Raw genomic sequence first — 21,834 nt, 5'->3', positions numbered from 1 at the left:
TTGAACCTTACAGCTAGTTACAGCTTTCATGTTTAGAGAAGGAAATTCATCAACGCATGAGGATTTTTAATATCCTTTTCAAGGTTACTTAAATACCAAATGTAGGGAAAGGACTAAACATTGTTAAAGAGAAATTCTGGCAGATTTAAAAGCACGTTTGCTAAATCGTTCCAGCTCAGCAGCCAACCAAAACCGAAGTGAACCCCCTGACACAGGCATTAATTTGTGCCGTGGTGAATGTTGACACTAATTATGATTTTAATTTCCATTTTTACGCCCCGTTTCACTGATTAATTGTAGGGAGAGGCCCAGAGGCTGCAAACATTCATCACTTCACAGGTAAAATGCAAAGACCTTAAGTAAACTATTTTCATGCGGCCTTGAACTACATTTCAGGGCATAATATTCTCACTTGGACTTGAGTTTGAAAAAGGAGCTTAAAAAAAAAAAGTTACCTCAGTCGAGAGCTCAGTTTGTTAAAAAATCTTTAAGTGAACAAAGTAATTCTGCCATTTATTATCAATGTTGTAGCCTGCGGCGGTGATCCGAGGCTTAGTCCTCTGTTCTCTGCAGCTTTAGACCAAGAGCAGCTCTTGTTCTTATCTACATGTTTTGAACTGTTCAAAGTGTGAAAATAACAATGTTTGAATCTGAGCTGAATGGCCATCTTTTGATGTCTGATGATTAAGACTACAAAGATACTTAGATTTAAAGGATAGGTTCATAATGTTATGCCTCCGTGCCGGAGACAGCTGTGGCCGTAATCATTATGTTTTCTGGTTGTCCGTCCGTCCCTTTTAGGGGTCAGAATACCCAGAGGCCCCACGATACGATCTTATTGCGATTTTAAGCATTTTGCGATAAGATATATTGCAATTTATTACCTTTTTTCAACTGCAAATTGTGCAGTTTGTCAACAACTGTTTCATCTATACAGTTTTCACTCTGTTCATCTCAGAGTTTTCATTCACATATGTTGAGGTCAAAGGTCATGGGACTCCTTTTAAAATGGCCATGACAGTTTTTCTTCTCCAAAATTTGGAGCATTATTTAGCGTTCTTCCCGACAAACTAACATGACATGGTTGGTACCAGGTTTTTTTTAGTTTAATATACCAGTGTCTTCACTCTAGCTTTAAGACTGAGCCCACTACAACCTCTGAAAGACAGAATAGTGGCCATTTGATTGTTAGATTATATAATAAATGATCGATACTTGACATCCATGTATAGATACAAAATAACGCGATACTATGCCGTATCGATTTTTTTCCCCCTAAGCTGCTCCTTAGGATATAAGGTTAAAGAGTCACAAGCCGCGTTTCCATTCAATTGTCAAGAGGAATTTAAGAGAACATTTGAAATGTCACAAAAAAGAAATGCGGATTAGGATTAGGCGCGTTTCCATCAACTGGTTTGAAGCAAATGAACTCAGCTATACTAAGCGTAGATGAAAAGTGTGACGTGGTGGATCACTTTTACACTGTGATCTGTCGCTTTAGTTTCTATCTTTATCTTTTTAAACTGTTTTCACTGCTGAATTCGGCAAAGGCGTTTCTGTAATCCATTTAGTGCATCAACTTTTTTTCGACAAGGCAAAAACCACCTCAAGCGAGCTTAAAAAACGTTTGCGCATGCACTTAAGGAAGATTTATCATTTTGAAGATGAAGATTTTGCTGTTTCCATACAGCTTCCATTTATCAACCATGTTTCAACCTGCATCAGTGATCCGAAACTTAGTCCTCTGTTCTTTCCAGCATCTTGTTCTTAACTATTTATTGAATTGTGCAAAGTGTGGAAATAACACAAGCAGCGCTGAATCCCTTTGATGTCTTTTAAGTCTACAGAGGGAGATTTCAAGATGCTGTCAGTTTTTCATCTCTTAAGCCTTGAAACATCTTCATCATTGTGCAAATACTCTTATCTCTGTCTCCATCTTTCACTTTGTTTCCCTTCTTTTCCTTTGAATTATTCGATATGCCTCTCCTCCCTTTCCTCTTGGTATCTCCCTTTGACTTCCTATCTCTCTTTCACACCATCCATCTTCCTCTTCCAGCTCTTTCACCTGTTTGTGCCTCACTCCTTCATTTGTCTCCCTGCATCTTTTACTCTCTTGATTTTTCTCTTTTCCTCCCCCATCTGTCTCTCCGCCTCACTTTCTCTCCTTCCCTCTAAGTAGCTCTCTTCTGTTTTTCATCTTGTTTCCAGTCTCTCTGCTACTCTGTCTCATTTTCTTTCTCTGTTTCACAATAAAAGCAGCTGGGAGTCTGTTTAGTATTCTCAGTAACCCAAGTGACAGCAGGGGGCTTTTTTTTAATGTCGTTTTGTTTGAACAAACTGTATAATGCGTCAGCCTTGTTAGTTTGAGATTTTGGGGATGAAGGGGTGGAATTTGAAGAGGTAATCCTCAAGAATCCTCATTTTTGTTTTCAGATTTTGCCTCCTATCTTTTCTGCTAAGCGCTCATCGCTGCAGGGTGTTTCCTGTCAGTCAAACAGTGTGAGCTAAGCTGCAACACCGTAGGCCTTTGGATCTTTCGTTGATTATAATTATTACTTTATTGTTATCACTCTTATTATTGGTATTATTGTTTTTTTATAAAACAATGAATGCTAAAGCTTGAGCAGAGGTTGAATCTGAGGCAGGGTATTGTTAGAATATTATAATATAATAGTACTGTCGATATGATAACTTCTGATACAAAAGGAAACTTTATTTAAAGATGCTAAATTCAGAGCATATCTAGTCCCTCCACACGTCTCTCAACATGGCGATGACTGAGCCGGCAGCTCGCTGCTAACGGTGGGTTGTGTTTAGAATGTTACACACAAACTGCAAAAACTCTTGCTGCCCAATGACCTATCCTAACCTTAACCATCTCGTGAGAGTTTCGCAAATTGTGGGTTACCTTGTAGACACAACCCTAACAGCAACAGAGCAAACAGCGTTTACCTGAGTTTGATGTACGGTGTCTGAGAAGGGTCAAACAAATGCAAAAACCACAACACCAATGAGACATGAATTCAAAAGCCACAATGTAAACGCAAAAGCCACAATGCAAATGATACACAAATACAAAAGCCATAACGCAAATGCAACATGAATACAAAAGCTACAACACAAATGCAACTTCAATATACAGTAAGAGCCACAACGCAAATGCAACACCATTACCAAAGCCACAACGTGAACACAAAAGTCACAAAGCAAATAAACACCAACACAAGTACAACAAAGCAAATGCAACCACTATACAAAATCCACAACACAAATGCAACACAAATACAAGAGCCGCAACACGAATACAAGAGCCACAACGCAAATACAACACAAATACAAAAGCCACAATGTGAACGCAACACAAATACTAAAGCCACAATGCAAATGCAACACCAATACAAGAGCCGTCAACGCAAATGCAACATCAATACAAAAGCCACAACGCGAACGCAAAAGCCACAACACAAATGCAACATCAATACAAAAGCCACAAGACAAATGTAACACCAATACAAAAGCCACAACGCAAATGAAACATGAATACAAAAGCCACAACGCAAATGCATGTTTTCCAACACTGAACAATGCTGATTTAGACCATTTACGCAAGTACAAATGATCCAGTACACAAATGTTATGTGTTCAGAGAACTCTCTGAAGGGTAGAATAACTGAAGTATAAATCATTGCAAGGTCGTCAACAAGCTGAGTCTTCCACCATCAAACTCAGAAACTATTCACCTGCCTCATACTCCTCCTGTTGTCTAACCTGCAGAAGAAGATTTAAAAAGTCTACTGGGTGTAACATCGTACTAGCACATCCAAAGGACATGATAAGTATTTCAAGGTTGGGGACTTAGCTTGAGATTAGTTTCAGGGAAATATTTAAGTGATAAAGTGTTAAGAGCACACACAGGGATGTACTAGAAGCCAGAGGAGCTTATCATCAAGACTGCCCTTGAATTGTCTTAATGTTAATTCTGTTGATCCAAGAAGACAGGATTATTCAACTTTTGCAGTCATTAGAAGTCTGGATCAGTCATGTGTCTAAAATATTAGAGTACATGTGGTGACTTTAGGACACAAGCTTTCTCTAGACAACTCCCCTCCTCCTGTTCAACTGATGAAACCCACACCACTTTAAATCCACAGTGAAGGATTTAATATGCAAATACTCAAAGCCTTCTTAAAACCCCAGACTTGTTCAAATCCATCCTGCACACCCCGCACAGCAACAGCTGTCCCAGTGTTTATTAGTATTAATCTTTCAGTGACAATATTGATAAGGGCTGTTTGTTCATTCTGAGAGCTGATCTCAGTCTGTGACAACTGTTCAAAACTAAGTGGTAAACTTCTCACCCTGATGGTTGTGGACTTTAGAAACACTGGCATACGTTAGTGCCAATTTCTGCATTTTGTTGCTTTGCACAACCTCATAATTTACTAGAGATGTTCCGATACCATTTTTTCCTTCCCGATACCGATTCCAATACCTGAACTTGCGGTACGGGTCGATACCTAGTAATAATGTAATAATACCTAATAATTTTCTGTTCTGTCGCAGCCTTTGGCGACTATGGCTCTAAAGATGGTATCCTATCTGTCCTCTCTCAGTCTATCCGGCAGATCCTGACTACTATGGCCGCCCAGCAACCCAGGAGTTCCCCCAGTTTGACATCGTAGAGGACGTCTACTCAACCTCCACCATGGACTCGCGGAGGAACTCTCGATTCGGCGGCTTCCCGTTCCCACTAGATCGCTGTGACCGCCGCGCTCCCCTACCGCCATGCTACAGCAACCAGAACCTGGACGACTTCCTGGGCCCCGACGGACTTCCTCTTCCCAGCTCCCAGTGCCCCAACGAGTACACCGCCATCAGCTACTACCCCAACCAGCAGACCCGCAGCCTGGACAACGTCTCGGGAGGCTACAAGAGACTCAGCATGCGTCTGAGCGTGGCCATGCCATCGTACGCGGAACAGGCCAGCCCGCCGCCAGCGCCAAACCCCGCCCAGCCTCAAACGAGACCAGCAGGGCAGAACCCGCGCAGCTACGACGGCTCGAGCATGGTGGAGAGCGATTACGGGAGCTGTGAGGAGGTGCTGTTTTAAGTTTTGGTTCTAAGCGTACGTCCTTTTTTCTGTGGCAATTTCCGTCCTTTTTGGTGATTATTCACATTTAGTTTCACATTGGAACCTAAACAGTGCAAGAACACGCCACTATGTTCTACTACTCTGTTCTAAGGCAGCTTTGTGTACGGGTACACCTCTCAGATGGGACTCTTTGAAAAAAAAAAAAAAAGACTCAGATCTGACAGTGAAATACTGCTGAGCTCTTCATTAGTTTCAGATGAAAGCGCCATGTGAAACAATAGTTCAGATGTCTTTCGTTTGTTTGACTTTTCAAAGTAGTGTAGTCGTGCTTTGTCAGATGAGACGGGGGTAAATCAGTACTCCTCGGTTACCTCCGCTGAGAAGGTTCAGCACAAGTTCATCCCTTTGTCTAAGAGACGCCGCCGCCGAGAGCACTCGTTAACTTGTTAGGGTTGTGAAATCGCGAACAGTATTACTGACTTGACTGTTTCAAAGTCAAAACAAGGCAAGACTTTTTTTTAAAGGTTCAACATGAGACAATCTGACTCTCAGAAGAGGATTCTGCTTTCGAAACATGCCCAAAGTACTTCGTGGCAAACTACATTTCACTTCTCAAACGTTTATCCGACAAGCCAGCCGCTCTAAAAACATCAAAATCAGCTCTGCCAAACAATGATAATGGTATGTATACTATGCACCGTATGATGTGATTGAATGTGAGACGGGAAACACAGTTGCCATGACAGTGGCCAGCGTGACATTCACACAAGAACGCTCATTCAGAAATGCCTTTCTGATGAAATCCTGATAAAGAGCTTTGACGAGGACTGCTGCATTGTATGAAAGGTAAACAGAGTTTATCATATCCAAAATTCTGCTGCGTGTTTGTGTTCACATGAAATTTATTTGATCATAAAAAGAACTGCGAGAAAGTCCGAAAAACACACAGGTTTAATGTGTGTCTAATGTTTGGCCCACTATTTCAAATCTAAAGGTATTAAACCCGACGCTGAGCACATTTCATGCAGGATAAACATTTCATTGAACTCTTTAATCTGCTTACTGTTGTTTATTGTTGCTGTCTGTTACTATGAAGGGGGCTGGATCCTCATTTTAAAAAAAATATATATGAAAGCCATAAACACAAGTGACATAGTTGATGTTCGTGGTGAAGTAGATGTATTTTAAATGTTACTAGTATCAATGCTGTTTCCATCACTGTACATTCTGTAGATTTTGAATCTGTAAGCATCTCCTCTTGGAGTTTAATCAGTGTGAACTAGATTACAGTATTTTTCGTTGGAGGAGACGTTTGTGTTTGTGATCACATTGCTGCACCCCGATGATAAAGTGAACACTTAATGTGGAGCGGTAAAGAAATGTCTATGCAGCCATTTTAAATGGTAGAATAAATATGCAAGGCTCAGATGAAAGAAATGCTTGTTTTGGTCAAGAGCTTGTTGTGCATTATGCAACATATTAAAAAGTGAATGTGTTATACTGAATAGTAGAACCCGTGTTTGGCCTGAACAGCATTTTCTAAAATCAACTGTTTGACAGTTAAGAGCCTCGATATTCACAATTAAATATCACTTAATCTACATTTCTTTTATAAAGAATTTAGAGCAAAATCTTATTCTGATTAATCTGGAACTAACAATTATTGTTTGACTATTCATTTCAGCTCTAACTTCTTATTTTTGGGTGATTAATGAATAAATAAATGAAAGTGAGAATTTATGACAAATGGCAACTACTACTCGTTTCCGAATTCCTGAAAATGTGTAGGCTCAGTTAGCATAGCTGCAGAAAGCCACATGTATTATGTACAAGTTGACGCAGCAAGTGCAATGAAAACCGATATTTCAATTGGTCCACTCAGCAGTCTGTTCTTCAGTCTACATTCATACATGAAGCTCAAATCAGATTTTTTCATATCTTCCGTCACTATAACAACCAACGCCAGCGAGCGATTATACTGTCCAAACAACGCAAAGCCTCGATCAGGTCGCATTTCAGCGCAGATAAACGGCCTCAAAGATCAGGTCTGAAAGACTAATCTGATTTTCCAGCTGTTTGGACAGGTTGTGTTTTGACGAAGCTGGATGTGTACACAGTATTTACTGCTGCTGCCTCCATGTAAACGTGTCGAGGATGCAGATGATGCATGTAAATCAAAACAACTGAATTTTTACACAACAGCTCTTGGAGGCTGGGGAGATAAACTAGAAATGAGGGCACTGCATGTACTATAAAAAAAAGGCATTTGTCGTAACATGTGATGTACGCAGCTCAGTCTGAATCACCCTGATGTCCGTTGTCAGTCCGAGAAATATATTTCTCTGTAACTCAATCGTTCCCTCTTTATATCCTTACTGTCAAATCTCTCCCATCTGGCACCGTAATGAGCCAAATCAAAGCACACACTGTGGAAATATTAATACATATTTAGACACTGCTGTTTTTACTGAAGTCTTGCTGAGCTGCTGCTGAGCTTTGGCACAATTTCTGAAAAAGGACGAGGACAGGACTTTTGAAAGCTCCAATTCATGTGTTAACTGCATTTTAAAAATCTCACTTTCTATTTCCACACATTAAACATGTAATATGTTTATTTGACAAAGCTAGTCAAGCAGTTTCCCTCTGGTTCTGCTCTTTCTGCTAAACTAAGTTAAGTTAAACACAGAGCTTTAAACTCTTGCCAAGTGCAAATAAGCAAATCTCCCAAAAAGTGTCTGATGACCATGTCTTAAAGTTCAACTGCATCCTCAAATTTTAAGAGCAATACATTTTACCATGATTAAAGGACTATAAGGATCTTAGCCAGAGACAACTTCAAAGTTTGGATAACGGGGAGAGAAAGCTCAAAGCAAAACATTTTAAAAACTACTAATCACTCTCGCAGTAGACAGTGTGACAATGACACGGTGACAGCATCTTACAAATCATTGTCAAGAAAAACTAAGTAGAAAGATTAGCATTTATGCCTTAGATAAGCCTTTTGAATTTAATATCCTGGATGAATAATATGGGCCTTAATGTCAAACTTGTTGCCATCATAAATTTGACAGTGTATTTCTGCTGCCTTTGTTGTTTCAGTCCAAGCATTGTAAGGCAATTTTGTGATCAAGAATGTTTTTTTGAACATCAGGGAAAGTGTTGTATCATAACAAAAAGCTAATCTTAACCAGGCTGTTATAATTTCCCAAATATACTGAGAATGTGTCACTAAATCCTTCCAACGGTTTAAATGATAATTGTTGTCTCTGTGGGTTATTGTCTGTCTATCACTGGTGGTTTAACTGTGACTGCTGTCTTCAGTACAAAAACACCCCTATAGTGTACAGGTATTATGTTGTACATACGGTCTGTATCTGTGTGTTGCTGTTGTAGGTTGTTAGTGCAGAATATGACTTCACTTGAATGTAAGTTACATTTGTTTTCATTCATGAAGTTTTTTTTTTTTTTTATCAATGTGGGCCTCCCCATGTTTTGCCCTGTTGTTTCTCTGTGAGAGATTTTATTAAGATGCCGTCTTTCCGTTTTGTTTTTCAATATTGTAAAGAGAATATGAATAAAGATATTATCTTCTATGAACACAGATTGAAGATGTCAGACTTCTTGCTGGTTCGTGTTCTCTGCATCCGTCAAAACAGACTTGGTTTAAAAGACATTAAAAAAAAAAACGTAAAGCCTTTTCCAGACAGGATTAGTGTTATCAGAGGAAATCATGGGTAATTTGTATTTGCCCATGCTTATCGGTGATGTAAGTCACTCAGACAGTAAAATCATTTTCAGGGTAATTCTCAAACACATCAACAGAAATTCACTGGACCAAACAGTTGGAAGGCTGATCAATCAGCGTTTTACGAGACAGCAGGGCTTTTGACTTAGCATGAGTGAAGATTGAGACAAAAACAGTGTATTTAGCCTTATAAAATAGTTGTCATTGTATGGTATTTCATAGTTCATAAATTTCATAGCAAAAAAAAAAAAAATCAAAATTAGTTTTTTGCCATACTATAGTATAGTAAGTATAGTATAGTAAACATTTTCTGGAAAAAACATTCATAGTAGAGTATGCCGAAAAATTTCATGAAAAATAGTCAAAAGAAATTCTGAAGATTTTTCGATATACTATACAATGACGTTTTTTTATTAATTTTTTGACATACAATGGTATGACTTTTTTCATGAAATCTTTCAACATACTATACTATGACTTTTATACTACACTATCACTTTTTTCATGACATTTTTCGACATACTATACAATGATGTTTTTTTTTATTAATTTCCTGACATACAATGGTATGACTTTTTTCAATACATTTTTCGACAAACTGTACTATGACTTTTTTCATACAATTTTTCATACAATTTTCATACAATTTTTCAACATACTATTTTTTCAAGAAATCGTTCGACATACTATACAATGACTTTTTTTTTTTTTTAAAATCGACAAACTGTACTATGACTTTTTCATGAAATCTTTCGACATACTGTACTATGAATTTTTTTCATGAAAATGTCCGACATACTATGCTATGACAATTTTTTCCATTAATTTTTCAACATACTATAATATGACTATTTTTTCAAGAAATCTTTTGACATACTGCACTATGATTTTTTACATGAAATATTTCGACATACTATAATATTACTTTTTCATGAAATTTTTCGTCATACTATATTATGACTTTTTTTCTCATGAAATTTTCAACATAGTATACTGACTATTTTTCCATGAAATTTTTCGACATACTATACTATGACTTTTTTCATAACATTTTTCAACATATTATAATATGACTATTTTTTCATGAAATCTTTTCTTTTTTCTATATTATGACTTTTTTTCATGAAAATTTCCAACATACTATACTATGACTTTTTTCCTGAAATTTTTCAACATACTATAATATGACTATTTTTTCAAGAAATCGTTCGACATACTATACTATGACTTTTTTTCAAAAAATCTTTCAACATACTATACTATGACTTTTTTTCATGAAATTTAGAACATACTGTTACTTTTTTTTTCATAAAATCTTTCAGGATACTATACTATGACTATTTTTTCATTAAAATTTTCGACAAACTATACTATGACTTTTTTTCTTAAAAATTGTCGACATACTATACTATGACTTTTTCATAAAATTTCTCAACATTCTATAATATGACAATTTTTTCAAGAAATTTTTCGACATACTGCACTGACTTTTTTTCCTGAAATATTTCGACATACTATAATATGACTTTTTCATGAAATTTTTCGTCATAGACTTTTTTTTGTCATGAAATTTGTTCAACATACTATACTGACTATTTTTTCATGAAATTTTTCGACATACTATACTGACTATTTTTTTTATGAAATTTGTACATGTTATAATAAGTTGATCATTTTTAATAAATAAGATTTTCTTCAACGTATTTTTTTAATCCCAGCGTATCATTTTGGTAGCGCTTCAGACTAGCAAACCAGGACCGACCTCAGCTTCTCAGCGGCTTTTAGTTTGTTTCCTGAAGTCGCAGAATTAAGCAACATTTGAATGAAGATCTGATGTTGTGTGCTTATAGTGTCTACAGTGTCAATCAGATCTGATCAAACCACACCCACGCAGTCCTGATGAACACTGATTATTTTTGAGCAGATAAAACTGAGTGTCATCAGTATAGCGGTGGAAGCGAAAGCATGATCTACTGTATCAAAACAGAGGTAATGTCCAAGAGAAGTTAAATATCAGTCACATGAATACATCACCAATACTAAGCCATTTAAGAGCATCAAGTCACAGTTTTGAAGTTTAAAGCTTTAAAGTTAAATGCTGATAAAATTGCCTGTTAAGTACGTTTATCTGCACTCAGTGACGATGAACAATCGCCTTATTGAGTCTTAACAGAGCGAGGCAAAATATGCGGCGGCGTGATGCTACATTTGCACACAGTAAATGAAGAGACCTCTTTCTTCTCTTTGAGTAAAAACCAGAATTATTTAGAGAATCATTCAAGTGTGTTTGGAGTTTCTTGCGGATATCTAATTTTCTATTACTGAGCATCTCATAATGCATGATTACAATGACGTGAAACAGTGGGGAAATGCAGGAAATGAGCAGAAGCTGCAATAATCATCTAATTCCTTTCTTACTAGAGGAGAGACGTTTGTGTATGCGAGACAGAGAACAAAAAAATAAATAAAAGGCAGAAGGACAAAGTGAAAGCCTGTGTCTGGCAGACTGAGATTTTGTGAATACTTAGGCGTGACGGGATGAAAGAATGTGTGTTTGTGTGAAATAGAAAGTGAGAAATGGAGGTGCTGAGATAAAGGAGCGACAGTTAATGTGTCTGTGTGTATCAGACGGTCATTACAACAGAAGAAGCTCTTATCTGACCCAGTCAGCAACTTCCTGCCAGATCCTGACGCTACCTGATAAGGAGTGTGTGTATTTGGAGGTAGCTATAGCACACTGCATAAAAAAGATTACACACACTTTACACTGCTCTAATTTCTGTTGCCTGGAGGCCTGAAACTTATCATCAGTCTGAGATGATATATGTTTGTTTATTATTTTGGGGTGAACCTACTTTCTCCGAAACTACTTCTTCTCCGTCAAACTTCTGCTTCAAGTAACCGTTTCTCATGTTTTCCCAAACTTCCTTGAACAACCAAACACTTCCTGCTCTCTTTTGTAGCTGTTGTGAATATCTGGATGTGACATCCCACATGTCACAGATCACACATCACAGGTACAAAGTACCAATCAAAAGCAGTTTTTAACAGTGTATTGGGGTTGGAAATTTCAACGCAATCACAATCCAATGCCAAGGCGTAGGTATTTACTCAAAACGTTAGCTTTCAGTCTTTAAACGTCCGCCATAGGAAATCTCAGAGCTTTACATAATGCACAACTGTAGTTCCTAAGATCCAAATACATAGGAAGCTCTACAGGTACAACTAAGCAACTAAAACGGAGGATCAGCCAATACTAAAAACAATCAGGAAAATCTAAATAACAGAAGTACATATCTTTCTTAAGTAATAAAAGAGAATGAAATATTACACAGTATTGGTAAAACCATCACAGAGCAGTACCTACACTCTAAAACACATTAGTAAACTCCATCTACAGTATAATGCTCATATCAACCTCTAACATGTGTAACCAGTACAGCTTTCTTTGACAATCAGTCAACACAAACTTTAAAGTAACTTGCAGACTTGATGTAGATGCAGACTTGGGTAAATAATAATGAGTCCAACTGGTGATTATAAAACTTAATGAGTATTTTTCTCACACAGCAGCACCTCATATTGACTGATTGGGCTGTTTGTATCTGTACTGTCTTCTTGGTTACAGCGAACATATGACGTGATTACTTAGTTGATTACCTGCTCAGCTGAACCACACAGATCGTGACGCATTTCATGACATTATCAATGTAGTTGCTAGAGGACTGATTAAACAATCTACTCACTCATTAAATACATGGCTTTTGTTGTGTGATGTAGCTCCACTACCTGTTTAGCATAATTCATATATTTTCACACAAAAAAAAATTATATTTATTTAAGCACTTCCAATATAGAACACTTTATGGACAATAATATAGAGAGGCGATACAGAATGCAAAAAAACGTTAATGGTTGCTGACAAATGGGGTTTGATGTAGGGTTGCAACTGACGATTATCAATTATTTTGACGATTATTTTCTCGATTAATATATTTTTTTTTAAATCAAAAATGTCAGAAAATAGTAAAAGAAGCCTGTTAAAATTTCACACAGGCCAAAGGGCCGTCTTCAAATGCCTTGTTTTGTCTGACTGACCAAAAAACTCCAAAGATATTCCATTTACTGTTATAAAGTACAGAAAATCCTCCAATTCCAGAAGTTGGAAAAAGTAATTTTTGGGGGCATTTTTGTTTGAAAAACTAGAAGTACCGCCTCACAGTTGTATGCCTCCACCAACCAGTGAATCACGTCTGTCCAAAATGTCATCACTTCATCATTTTCACCTATTAGACATTTGTGTGAAATTGTCATAATTAGCATATGAATTCTTGAGTTATGGCCAAGACCGTTTTTTGTGAGGTCACAGTGACCTTTGACCACCAAAATCTAATCAGTTCATACTTGAATCCAAGTAGACGTTTTTGCCAAATTTGAAGAAATTCCCTAACGGCGTTCCTGAGATATTGTGTTCACGAGAATGGTACGGACGGACGGATGGACGGATGGACGGACGTCAGATGGACAAAAAAGTTTTTCAAAATTTTCTGTCGATTAATCGACTCATCGTTGCAGCTCTAGTTTGATACGATGGACGTGGTAAGAAATATAACTTTCAATGTGTATGCATTAATGTGCAAGTCTGTATTTACATTTTCCTTTCACACAATATTTTTCCTGTCACAGATGGACATGATACACCCCTTGCTCACACTTCCTGGTCACACTTTTTCTCCACTTACACACACACATAGCAAGTGTGTAATGCCAGTTCCTGTCTTTAGACCCCAGCTGTGGAGCTGCCTGTCCTCTCCAAGTCAGCTGTCAGTCACTCTTTCCCTCCCTGTCATTCATATAGACACACACGGTGAAGACACACGGTGAAAACTCATGGTGAAAACTCACGGTGAAAACACACAACACCACTGGTGTCAGACAACAAAGGTGTTAGTATGTCTGGTGATATTGTGCTGCCTCTGACAGGCATGTAGTCTGCACTGCGAGGTCTGTAATTTTCACATTACACTCAGCAGCCACATTGCTGACATGCACTCAATCTTAAATTGCCTGCATGGGATCAAGGCTGGACCCATGACACACAATAAAAAGTAACTGCCTAGATAGATAGCATGCTGCAGTAAGTTAGTAAAGGTTTATGATGGTAGTCACAGGTAGTCTACAATCTGATAATTGTATTTGCACACATTTAACTAGCTTGATTATTTGTTATGGCTGTCAAAGTTAATGCAATAATAACGTGTTAACGCAAATCGTTTTAACGGTACAAATTTTTTCTTTAACACATTAACGCAATCGATCTTTCAGAGGTTGTAGTGAGCTCAGTTTAAAAGCTAGGGTGAAGATACTGCTATCATGTGAAACTAGAAAATCCGTTGGAACCAACCATGTCATACTAGCTTGTCACAAAGGAGGTTAAATAACGCTAAATTTTGGTGAGGAATAACTGTCATGGCCATTTTCAAAGGGGTCCCTTGACATCTGACCTCAAGATATGTGAATGAAAATGGGTTCTATGGGTACCCACGAGTCTCCCCTTTACAGACCTTCCCACTTTTTGATAATAACATTCAGTTTGGGGCAGTCAAGCCAGCACCAGCCTATATTACACCGGAGGCATGCTTACAAATGTTACCTAACACACAGCATAAAAATCAGGTTCATAGTGTTGGTATTGTTGCATTTGCTGTTCATCCCTCTGAATAAATCAGGGCATATTCAGAGGTGTTAGTTTTTAATCCCCAAAAAATGGATTAAACCCAGATTTAAACCTTGACAGGTTGAAATGAGGATTAGAAAAGAAAAAAAATGTTCATAATACCGAGGCACCTCCATCTCCACCAATATTTTCAGCGCACACCTTTTTCAAATGCATGTGTGTTTTCTAGTGACAAGGAGACCCTTGATAGTCATGATAAAAGGACTGAAATCAATTTGTTCAAGCACACAAAACAAAGAATTGCTAAATAAGAGTAAATATAAGCAACTTGTAAGGGAAGGCATCAGGTGTCACCGTGTTATCTGGGAATTGCAGTATGAGATCAAATGATATCTTGCTGGTCAAGCTGCTTAAAACCTTGATCCAGATCACCAGCCAGCCAAAACCATCGAATCAGTGTTGAAATCCTACTATAAACCACTCAAGTAACCATCAGCTGAAAAATCAAGCTCACAAGATTAATCTTGTTTGTTATGTGTAGAGGTGCTTGTGTGTACAGTAGTGCGGCAGCGGCGTTGTCCTGAAGCTTTGAATACCTTTGAATATTTCTCACCAAAGTTTCAAAGCCCAAAAATGGTATTCGGGACAGCCCTACATTATAAGTGATTTGTTTAAAACAATGCTGTTGCAGTTGCTACTTGAATGTCAATTCATATACAGTATATATGACAAAATAAAGCAATGCTAATTCTGTTATTGGTTTCTTTAATTTTTTCTCTTAAACAACAACAACAAAAGGAACCATTAAGAGTACTGTTAAAGTGCTGGATCAATAGGTAGTATCGGTAAGAGTAGTAGCACCATTACACGATACCCATCGCTAGGAAAAACATGTTATTGCTCTGTAGGGTCCTTTCCATGTTGTCAATGAAACTTAGCCTGTCAATGGAAAAAACAAGCACTTTTAGTGACCGTAACGTTACATTGACGCTGCTCACTTGCCCTCGCAGCTCATTTCACAGCTGCCAGCTCTATACTGGACCAATTTCAAAAGTCATTGTCCCCATTAGTCACTTAGACACAAAAACTTGGGAAAATAGGGTCCAGGTTGAAAAATACCTAGGTTTTCTTTAATTTATAAGCCAACATGGCAGAGACGTCCTAAAAGTACTATGGATGAAATTAGGGATGGACAAGATACTTCATCACTTTGATGCAAAACTCATAGAAAAATCCAATATGAATCAGCCCTGGTCATTGATTTGTAACACTGCACACAACAGCCTGGAACACACAAGGAGATATTAAAGGGAAAGACACCACGATATAAACTGTGTGACGATAGAAAAATCTACATTGTCTTATGATATTTATCATCATAATCAACCGTAGATGAAATCATAACAGCTATGGAGCAGGTCAACTATCTCCATGACTCCACCTGACAACCTCAGCAGAAAACTCTGGAAAAAAGCTAATGGACCTTGAGTTAAAATCAATAGTATGTTACTTATAGTCTTTGTTAATAATTCAACAGTTTTAAAATACATTAAGACTTCAGCGGCTCACATTTCAGTGACTTATTCATATCTCCAAACATGGGCATACACTTAAAGTGGGAAGAAGGTAGATTAATGTCCTCTCCAAAATACAAATGTTGACTACTTGTGTTCTTGTGCTTTAATGCCTCTTCTTGCACTCTCAGCATGTTAACTTCACCATAATCTACACAACAATAAACATTTAACATGCTGTTCTTGTAATGGAGATGAGACAGTTATGGCACTACAAATGTGTTGTAGATACTTCTAATCACTCATGACATACATTACTGTAAGTTAAAAAACAATTATCTTGTGCACACTAGAAAAAGCTATGCCTTTGACAAGCTTAGTAATTGATTATATTTAATTTATTTAATATTACATACAGATGGCCACAATAGAGCCTGAGGATATCACTTGACTTGACTATTGCCACTGACCCCATTGTGTAAGAAAGTGATAGAGGACGGCTGCCAGCTGATGCCCTGAAGGCAAAGGCAAACACCTGCGCCATGATGCCCTCGTGAAGGTGAGGATGTCTTCAGGCACGTTTTCACCAGTTTAGGGAAAAGAAACAGGAACACTGATGTAGGGCGGGTTGTCGATTAGTTGTTTGGTCTATAAAATGTTAGAAAATGGCGAAAAACGTCAATCAGTGTTTCCCAAAGTCCAAGATGACATCCTCAAATGACACAGCGGGCGGCGGGAGTCGAGGTGGATGGGTCCAACAAACACAAGACGTTCAGCCAGGAGACCGCTGTTCGTGTCCCATGTTCACAACGTTCAGTGTCATTGCCCTGTACAAACGTAGTAGTTTCAAGACCAACCATGTTGTTTTTTCCTAAACTAAAGTGGTTTTGTTGCCTAATCCTAGTGTGACGCAAAGCAAAGCAGCGGTATGTAACGAGTTGGGATGAGAACGTGTTGGTTAGAGTAGGACAAATTACACCTTCATCATTTTTATCGATAGATGAAAATTTATGAGCTAATAAATTCCAATCAAAGCTTCAACCTGTGTGGGTGTACAGAAGCTTTAAACAATATGAATTTATTGTAAATCAAGAATGAACATTTTTCGTAGTTAATCTGATTTATTTAACACGGCACTGATTCACACTGTGATGAAGGCCTCAGTCTGAAGGGTATAGCTGTGACGGAAAACGTTCACTAATTAACTTATTAAATAGCTATTTTGCAGCATTGCCTGAATGTATGGTAAGAATAATGATGGCCTATATTGTGGACTCAAATGACTCCAGTGCAACTTCAAAAGTAGTTTATGACGGTTGTTAGTTCAAACTGCAGGATGAAGTGCATGGTGTGATAATTTAATGGTGCAGTTGAAAGTTAAAAGCATGATGTGGAGGGGGAGAGGATGTGGGCGTTCAAATAATTTGATCTACAATACATGCTGAGTGGTGACATAATTGCTGGTGTGAGTCATTTCCTTTGTATTGTCTAATAGAAGACATTGGGGTAAAAATGAGCTGTGACTCCTGTTCCTCCCACTGTCTGTACATTGTGTGGGTACCCTGTTAAGCTTCAAGTACCGATCAAAGTGTATACAGTACATTTGACTACACATGGCAGCTTCATTACTTTCTGCACAGAGCCTCAAAAAACATCCAGTACTCTTACTTGGCCACAGCTTTGCTCTGTGTCAGTTCGTTAAAAATATCTAAGAATATGCACCATGTACGCACAAAAAGGTGTTAAAACTACATTTTCACACTGGGCCTCCCCACTAGACCACAAGATTACCACTTTACAGTAACTAACTTTTTAGTTGATATGGTTCTGTACATGTAGAGGAACATGTTGCCAATCAAATTTCTAATTAGTCCAATTATCATCAAATTGTCACACAGGAAATCAGGGGCTTTCTAGGGGGTCACAGCAGAGAGGTTGTTTACTTAATTGACCATTAGCTAAACCCCCTCCCCAGAGCAGTGATAGTCTAATTAATCACAGCTTAGCATCTGTAACTAGGCATGGCAATCTTTGGATTTTGTCAGCATGTTGAAGTGATGTGCATGGAGCTGTAGTTAGAGAAATATTTAACATCTTTAAGCAAGTTTTAAAGGTGCAGTGTGTAGGATTCATCTACTGAACTGAAACTTCTCCCGTGTGCGTAAGAGAAGTACGGTGGCCGACATGAAAACATGAAAGGATTTTCGTGTAAGGAATTGATTAACAGTGTGCTGTTCTGTTCGAAAGCTGCAAGCGTTTGCATGTACAGCTAAATACGGTAGATTGTTACCTAACACAAATGTTTGCCAAACTCATTCATTAGTCCTTTCCCTTTAAGCATATTCTGTTTACATTTTAAAAAGGTACAGTGTGTAGGATTTGGCGACATCTAGTGGTGTGGTTGCTCACTCCTCCCTTTCCAAGACTGCAGCAACGTGAGCCGCAAACATATTCTTACCCCAATTTGTCACGCCCAAAATCAACTATAGTTAGGTTTAGGAAAGAACTACATGGTTGGGCTTATAACTACTACCTTTGTACAGTGGAAATGACACTGAACGTTGTGAACACGGGACACAAACAGCGGTCTCCTGGATGAAAGCCTTGTGTTTATAGGACCAATCCACCTCCCCTCCAGCCTGCCCAATGTGTGTCTTTTCACTCTTTAAACTACATCACCACACTCCCGGTGCACTTTCTCTGAACTTTTACTGTTGCCACGGATGAGTTTACATTATAGTCAATGGAAAACCTGGTGCGATTCATACTGGCGCTAAAGGGTGCTTTGTGCGGTGGTAACACGCCGACGGCCATGACAAAGCCTCGGTATTAGATGCCCTGGGAGTGTAAAACTGTTCAAGGTTCTTTATTTGTCATATGTCAGTTCCAGCAAAGCAGTCGTTGGCAATGAAAATCTTTGGTCTCAGGTTCCTTCAACAATACTCATAAAATATGTATATATACTGTATAAAAGGGAAAAATCACACAAGTAAATGTAAAAGCAAAATGATAATCTAAGGCATAAAATAGTGCAGTTAAAATAAATATAAACACAAGTAAATATAAAATAGTAATGTAAAGGTAAATTTGTAATTTAGTTAATGTACAGTATTTCAGATGTGTGTAAACAGTGTGTAGTATGTATATACAGAGGTAAAGTGACAAGTGATGAGCTCAGGAGCTTGGGTAACGCCTTTGGCCTCGCTCAGAGACCGTCCTTACCATAATAACAGTACTTTAGGAGAAACGGAAGTCAGACGGCAGCTGGCGGTGCCACGGTGTTCACTCTGCGGCGTTACCACAGTTTCACAAGCGTGTTGGAGAACTACGGTGGCCTTCAGGTAACTTAAAAACGCATGAGGCTCTCTCTAGAGCCAGTGTTTGGTTTGTCCGCTCTGGGCTACTGTAGAAACATGGAGGAGCAACAAAGCGGACTCATTCTAAGCTTAACGAAAACACAATTCTTATTTTCAGGTGGTTATACACTAAAGAAAACATAGTTACAAATATTATATTTCATTTCTGCTAATAGATGTTACACACTGTTCCTTTAAAGTATAAATATATTACACATATAACCATCTGTTGCTTGCCCAAGCATGTTTTTAGCCATGCTAGTGAGGCTCTATGGATGGCGATGTTGTCGGCAGGTTCACCACTTTGGTCCAGACTAAAATATCTCAACAGCTGTTGGATGGATTCCCATGAAATGTTCTACAGACATTCATGATCCCCAGAGGATGAATCCTATTGACTTTGGTGTGCCATCATCTGGTAAAAAATCAATTTGGTGCAGCAACACAAAGCCACCAACATGGCCATAGACTCTTGGTCTTGTTTTTCACACTTTTGCTAAGCCGCATCTGGTGCAAAGGTGCGCACTGAATACTTAGAGCAGCCTCCTTTCTTCTTCTAAAGGAGCCATCCCTCCCCTCACACACACGTATACACACACACACACACACACACATATATACACACACATTCTGTCAGGCCTTATTATATGCCCATCTATTGAGCTTCCCTGAACAGCATCAAGGATCGCACACCAACAGGCATGGTTAAGGTGTGTGTGTTGTGGTCCTGCTGGTATGTGTGTATTTCAATGTACATCATTATGATGAAGAAAGGTTAAAGTGTCTGTGTGAGAGTGTGTGTGTGTGTGTGTGTGAATTATATTTGACGAGACATCAAACAGCTTCAATTATTTTAGCACCCCGGGTGTCATCCTCATTATCCACTTAGAACGACCAGTGTGCCTGAGTGTGTGTGTGTGTGTGTGTGTGTGTGTGTGTGTGTGCGTGCGTGTGTGTGTGTGTGTGTGTGTGTGTGTTCTATAAGAGATGATTTAACAACCCTGCTGTTACACAGGAGGTGGGAGACAACCAGCCATGGGAGTTCATGTTGATCTCAGTGATCAGATTTAAACAGAAGTAATGTCCTGAGCAGAAAGACGATTTACATAAAGGAACAGTGTGTAGCATTTAGTGGGTCTATTGGCAGAAATGGAATATAATATTAATAAGTATGTTTTCTTTAGTGTATAATCACCTGAAAATAAGAATTGTTGTGTTTTCGTTACCTTAGAATGAGCCATTTATATCTACATAGGGAGCGGGTCCTCTTCATGGGGCCGCCCGCCATGTTTCTACAGTAGCCCAGAACGGACAAACCAAACACTGACACTAGACGGGGACATTTGAGTTTTCGCGTCAGCCACCGTAGTTCTCCTACACGCTTGGCATGCGGAAGAAGTTTCAGTTGGTTGTAATCTGCAACCTCACCACTTGATGCAGCCAAATCCTACACACTGCACCTTTAAAACTAGAATGACATGGTTGTCAATAGGTTCCTTATATGCTACCAGTATCTTCACTCTAGCTTTAAAATTGAGCCTGTTACAATCTAAAAATCGCAAGTTGCTTTAATGTGTTAAAGAAATTAGTGGCTTTAAAATGAATTTGCATTAACATGTTATTATCGTGTTAACTTGACAAAAAAAAAAACTATTGATAAATATATTTAAAATAGAGAAAATGTAGATGTTTTAAGAAATCTTACACTATAAAAAAAAAAATTACATTTTCAACATATGAATGAGAACCAGGAACAAGACCATGAAGACAGCAACTAACACCATGTATGAATGCATGTGCAAAATACAAATGATACAATTAGGGTCAGATCTGGTGCCATTACATACATGAGTCACATCATTTTCATACTCATTAAACCGTTTATGTGCAAATGTATGTCTCGCTATGTGAGACATACACGCATACACGCTATGTTTCCATGGTCATCCCATGAGGGTGAACTCTGCTGTAGTACTTGAATAAATCGGTTTCGTGGAAAAAAAGCCGAGCCAATCACACACAATTCTGTTGTGACTGTGGCCAGTAATGAGCCGAGGGGACAGAGGAAGAGGTCAAAGGTCAGAAAAAAACGATTTCACAGCCTCACACCTCTCACGCCAAGCTGCCGGGATTCTGGGAAATACAGCCTAAAATTGCACCTCATTGTTGTGCCCCTATAGGACTGTATGCAATAGCATGTGATTTACTGTGGCAAAATGGCCCTGAATTACATGAATAAATTGAATCAATAGGAGAGGTTTCTAAAAGTGTCACAGCACATTGAATAGTTATTCATAAGAAACTGGATTTATTGTTTGCATTGAGACACCTTCTGTGTTGGATATTAGTGGGTCATCTATTGGGCTTTATGCTACATGTTCTATACAGCAAATATAATGGCTCCATTTGTATTCATTTATTTTTCATTATTTTGTTTTCTTATATCAAGC

The 21,834-nt window shown here is 38.3% G+C and overlaps 1 protein-coding gene across 1 annotated transcript in view; it reads left to right on the top strand.

Moving 5' to 3' along the window:
- fat2 (FAT atypical cadherin 2) overlaps positions 1–7,266 on the top strand; it is a 115,726-nt gene extending 108,460 nt beyond the window's left edge. The window contains exon 29 of the mRNA XM_074649000.1: positions 4,614–7,266. Coding sequence (XP_074505101.1) covers positions 4,614–5,110 — 497 coding nt within the window. The 3' untranslated portion in view covers positions 5,111–7,266. The remainder of the gene's footprint in view (positions 1–4,613) is intronic.
- The last annotated feature ends 14,568 nt before the right edge of the window (positions 7,267–21,834 follow it).

Source organism: Sebastes fasciatus, chromosome 10 (assembly GCF_043250625.1).
Source record: "Sebastes fasciatus isolate fSebFas1 chromosome 10, fSebFas1.pri, whole genome shotgun sequence".
NCBI classification, from domain to species: Eukaryota; Metazoa; Chordata; class Actinopteri; order Perciformes; family Sebastidae; genus Sebastes; species Sebastes fasciatus.
This window is presented reverse-complemented; position numbering and strand designations above follow the sequence as displayed.